Genomic DNA, 4613 nt, shown 5'->3' with positions numbered 1-4613 from the left:
CGAAAGAAGCTTTTAAAAGAGATGAGGAGAAACTGTATTTACCATCCTCAAATTACGTTGATCGAGAGGGAAATGATGGAATGGTTTTGGATGGACTTTGGCGGAAAGAAGTAGGACCTAAAAATGCTATCATACCTTGTGGAAATCTTTATCGTAATAATCGTCACTCAGTTAGTGTTGGTAGAATGAGAGACACATTAGCTAGTTATTTTTGTAATGAAGGCCAAGTTTCATGGCAAATGGATAGAGTAACAAGAGGTTCAAAATGAAAGTTTTTATTCTTTTTCCAATTCATAAAAAATATTTTCAATTTTATGACGCGCTTCAATTTGATTTCTGGCATCCAATTTTCTAAATCGTCCCATTAAACTTGTAAAATAATGATATATTTCGTCCTTGTCATTATTTTTTATTGACGCTATCTGCGTTAACAGGGTCTTCTCTGAGATATCCATCATTTTTTCAAACTTGTTGTCTAAAATATCACTTTTCTTTCGTTTCCTCGAAGGCCCAGGATTGTTTTCAGTCATTCCATCACGCGAAGACCCTGGTGTGGCAGAACGGGAGGCTTCAGAAGTGTCTGTTTTTGTTTGAGACCCACTGTCTTCATTATCATCTGACAAATCATTTCTAACAATAACAAAATAATATAATTAATTATACTTTGTCCTACTTCAACTTCAAAAACTTTACAATACAACTGATGAAGGATTCATCATGTTTTCAAATATTATTGTTGCAGTATTAGCACTTTCCTCATCCTGGGTAGAGCTTTCCAAAATGCTAGTCTGCGACTCTGGTAGTTCCATGTTACTTGAGGTTCTTTATAATTAATTTCAAATTATTCGCATGCAGATCGGTTAAAATAATGTGTTATAGGTCTAGGGCTTACTCCCTGGGTTTGATAGTTGTCTTTAAAAAGGCATCCAGCGTTTTAAATAAAGTCCATTTGGGACAGACAACTTCATCCGCTCCAGCTCCGCTTCGTTTGCTGTCGCAAATGGTTTTCTTCTCTTTAGTGTAGCGGTCTCTTATGGCTTTCCAAGTGTTGTATGCCTCAACACCTGTAATATATAGCAATACATTTAGACCAAAGAAATTTAAAATATGTAAAGAGAACGTACCATTAATATTTCTAGAATTTTTAGGGGGTGCCTCGCGTTTCAATAAATGATTGTAAAAAATTGTATTATTCTAATTACAATAAGAATACAAACTTTTAATGATTTACGTTTTATTTTTGAAGTATCATTATAAATAAATGTCTGATTGAGCTAAAGTTATGGTCCCCTTTATATATGTTTCTGCTTAGTGCAGATTTTGAAAATGTAAAACAGTTTCTTAACATTCTTAATTAAAATGAAGACTGAAGGAACAGATATTAATCAAAAATGTCTTGATTAGAATCAAGACCTAAAAAGTATCGATAAGACTGAGGTTATCACTTGTCTGAATGATCAGATATTAATTTTTCTTTTTAATTGAAACTTAAATGCATGCTTAAGAAAAAACAACGTTCCATTACCGTTTTCCGTTGAAATAAATTATTTTACTGGTAATCAATTTCAAAAATTTACTTATCTCGGCTTTTCGACCACAATTCCATTCCCCGAAAACATTTTATCATTACATTAATTACTTTTGGGAGATAACGTGTCAAAATAGCCTATAAAAGAATAAAAAACTGTAATAGCGGTCTGTTTAGCCAAGATAACAACCTTTTAAAAGTTGCAAGCAATATATAACCCTTTCGAGACTAACTGGACCTGAGCAAACTATAGCTTAACATGCTACTAGTACGACCAGAGAGAATTGATGTAATCTGAAGTTGAAATTTCATCATGTGCGACCTGCGGCCCTGAAACTCTCCCATAGTCCCAATGTGTGTAGAACATAATTTTTTCGCTGTTATCTGCCAAAATCAATCTTTCTAGGTAGTGCCGCCTCCTCACTTGAATTTTTCATGATATAATAAGGTTTGAATGAACAAAATTCTAGATTACTATTTTCACTACTATGTCCCTCTGCTAACTTGAAGCAAACTTTCCTCTCTTTCTGCTGCTCATTACCGGTTCCATTCTCTTGACTTTCTGTTCGTTATAACTACTATCATGAATTTATTTATTTCAAACCAAATAATAAAAAAATGGATTCTTTTTCCTTTTGTGCTACTTAGAATTTTCAAATGTATATAATGTTGTGCCGTGCCATATCAAATAGTCTTTAACCATTGTTAGAAACTAGAGAGAGAAATTGGGCAGTAACACTGATCATGCCCTGAACTATGAGAAAGAACAACACGACGGTTGACTAAAGTACACTTGATATTACATCATTTTGTAAAACCGCGAGTAAAAATCTTACTGTCCGTATTGAATTTGGCGCCATTGGTTTTAGAATAATTAAAATGTTCCACTGCGAAGCGTGCCGGTCACAAATGGCGATGTAACGTCTTTAGGAACCTTTTAAAGCGCAAAACCATACACGTACTCTCCCAAAAGTAATTAATGTAATGATAAAATGTTTTCGGGGAATGGAATTGTGGTCGAAAAGCCGAGATAAGTAAATTTTTGAAATTGATTACCAGTAAAATAATTTATTTCAACGGAAAACGGTAATGGAACGTTGTTTTTTCTTAAGCATGCATTTAAGTTTCAATTAAAAAGAAAAATTAATAGAAAATTTGCAGTCCTCGCCTTCATATTGGCAGCATAGGCAGAAAGAGTTAATGGCTATGATTAGACAGCTTGGTACGGCTACCTTTTTTATAACGTTTTCAGCTGCGGAAGGCAAATGGCCTGAGCTTTTGAACATATTGAGGGTGACTTCGGGTCAGGATCGCTTAGCGAATGATGATATTGGCAATTTAAGCTTTTAGGAAAAGGCAAAGTTGATTCAGGATGATCCTGTTACTTGTGCTAGATATTTTGACCACCGTTTTCGGGCTCTTCTTAAAGCTCTGCAAAAGCTAGGCCCTCTTGGTGTTATTGAAGATTATTACTTCAGGGTTGAAATACAGCAAAGAGGCGCTCCTCATCAACATGGGTTGATTTGGATTAAAGATGCGCCGAAGCTTAAAGGTGACTTGTCAAATGTTAAAGAGGTAGAGGAATATATTGATAAAGTTATTTCTTGCGCTGGTAAATTGAACGATGATAATGGGGATTTGTTAACGTCATTGCAAATGCATAAACACACGACAACGTGTAGGAAGAAGGTTAATGATAGTTCAGTTTGTCGTTTTGGAATTCCATTTCCTCCCATGCCTAGAACTATTATTTATGATCCGAGTTTAAGAGAACCCGGTACTCTTGACGAAGAACTTAAGTGTAAGAACAATTCAAAGAAATTGCGTGAGCTTTTGCAATCGAAAGAAAAAGAATTGTGGGTAGATAGTTTTGAGGAGTTGTTGGAAAAGTTGCGTATAACTGAAGATGATTATATTAAAGCCATTACGTATGATCTCAAAAGGAAAGTGGTTTTATTGAAAAGACACCCTAAAGATACTAGGGTTAATCCGTACAACCCGTGCACTTTGCGCCTCTGGCAAGCGAATATGGACATTCAGTTTGTTCTTGATCCTTACGCTCTGGTTATGTATATCGTGTCTTATATAGGGAAATCTCAGCGTGGTATGTCAATGCTTCTGCGTGAAGCTGCTAAACGAGCGCAGTCAGATAAATGTACGGTGAAGCAAAAGTTGAAGGTGATTGCTAATCAGTTTTTGAACGCGCACGAGGTAAGCGCGCAGGAAGCGGCTTATAGCGCTTTACAAATTCCAGTCTCCAGGTGTAGCCGGGCTTGCATTTATGTTAATGCAAATGTGCCCGAGAATCGTGTTCATATTCTCAAAAGCAAATTTGAGCTTGAACAATTGTCCAAAGATAGTTTGGATGTTTTCGCTTCTGGAATGTTAGACCATTATGTTCAAAGGCCAGATGATTTAGAGGCAGTAACGTTAGCTCAATTTGCGGCTTGGTATGAATTTTCCAGAAGTCGTAGAATTTCGAAAACTCAAAGTCATATTGATGACGGTGAGAGCGATGAAGTTCAATGTGGTAAATGGTTAAAACTGAAAAATGATTCAGGGTTCATTAGAAAACGTGGTCATTCTAAAATTATACGGTATCGTAGATTCAATTTAGTGAAAGATCCCGAGCAGTTTTATCGTGAACAAATCATGTTATTCTCGCCTTGGCGTGATGAGAGTAGAGATATTTTGACAAAGGATGTAAAATCTGAGTATGAGCTTAGACTTGAGATTATAACGGAATCTAGAAAAGAATTTCATAATGAAATTGACGAAGTAGCTATTGAACAGGCTGTGAGAGATTTCGAAAGTGAAGCTATTGAAGCTGATCTTACTAATATCCAACCTGAATTGGAACATCAAAATGAAATAGATAGGTCTTTAATTGTTGAAGATTCTGAATTTTTAATTAATACAGTTGAAGAGGCAATAGGAAATATTAACAGAGATATTCTTGATGGTAATGCGGAAAAAACTGTTGCTCCATCAGTCACGTTAGTTAATGATTCAGAATACAATGCCCTTGTTAGAAAGCTGAATTTGAAACAGAAAGAAATATTTTATGAAGTTCTGCACCATTTAA

The 4613-nt window shown here is 35.4% G+C and overlaps 1 protein-coding gene across 1 annotated transcript; it reads right to left on the bottom strand.

Moving 5' to 3' along the window:
- Positions 1-264: 264 nt before the first annotated feature.
- On the bottom strand, positions 265-2078 carry LOC149587312 (uncharacterized). Its single transcript, XM_089863555.1, has 5 exons — positions 2070-2078; positions 1125-1155; positions 893-1064; positions 694-822; positions 265-630 (listed from the first exon to the last, which is right to left on the bottom strand). Exons 1-5 carry the CDS (start codon positions 2076-2078, stop codon positions 276-278), a joined length of 696 nt encoding a protein of 231 aa, XP_089719681.1. The 3' UTR covers positions 265-275.
- Between the last annotated feature and the right edge of the window lie 2535 nt (positions 2079-4613).

This window comes from Phalangium opilio, unplaced genomic scaffold (genome assembly GCF_054372755.1).
Source record: "Phalangium opilio isolate 3A_F unplaced genomic scaffold, DU_Popi_V2 ptg001170l_1, whole genome shotgun sequence".
Taxonomy (NCBI): Eukaryota; Metazoa; Arthropoda; class Arachnida; order Opiliones; family Phalangiidae; genus Phalangium; species Phalangium opilio.
Note: the sequence above shows the minus strand (reverse complement) of the source record. Positions and strands in the feature narration are given on the sequence as shown.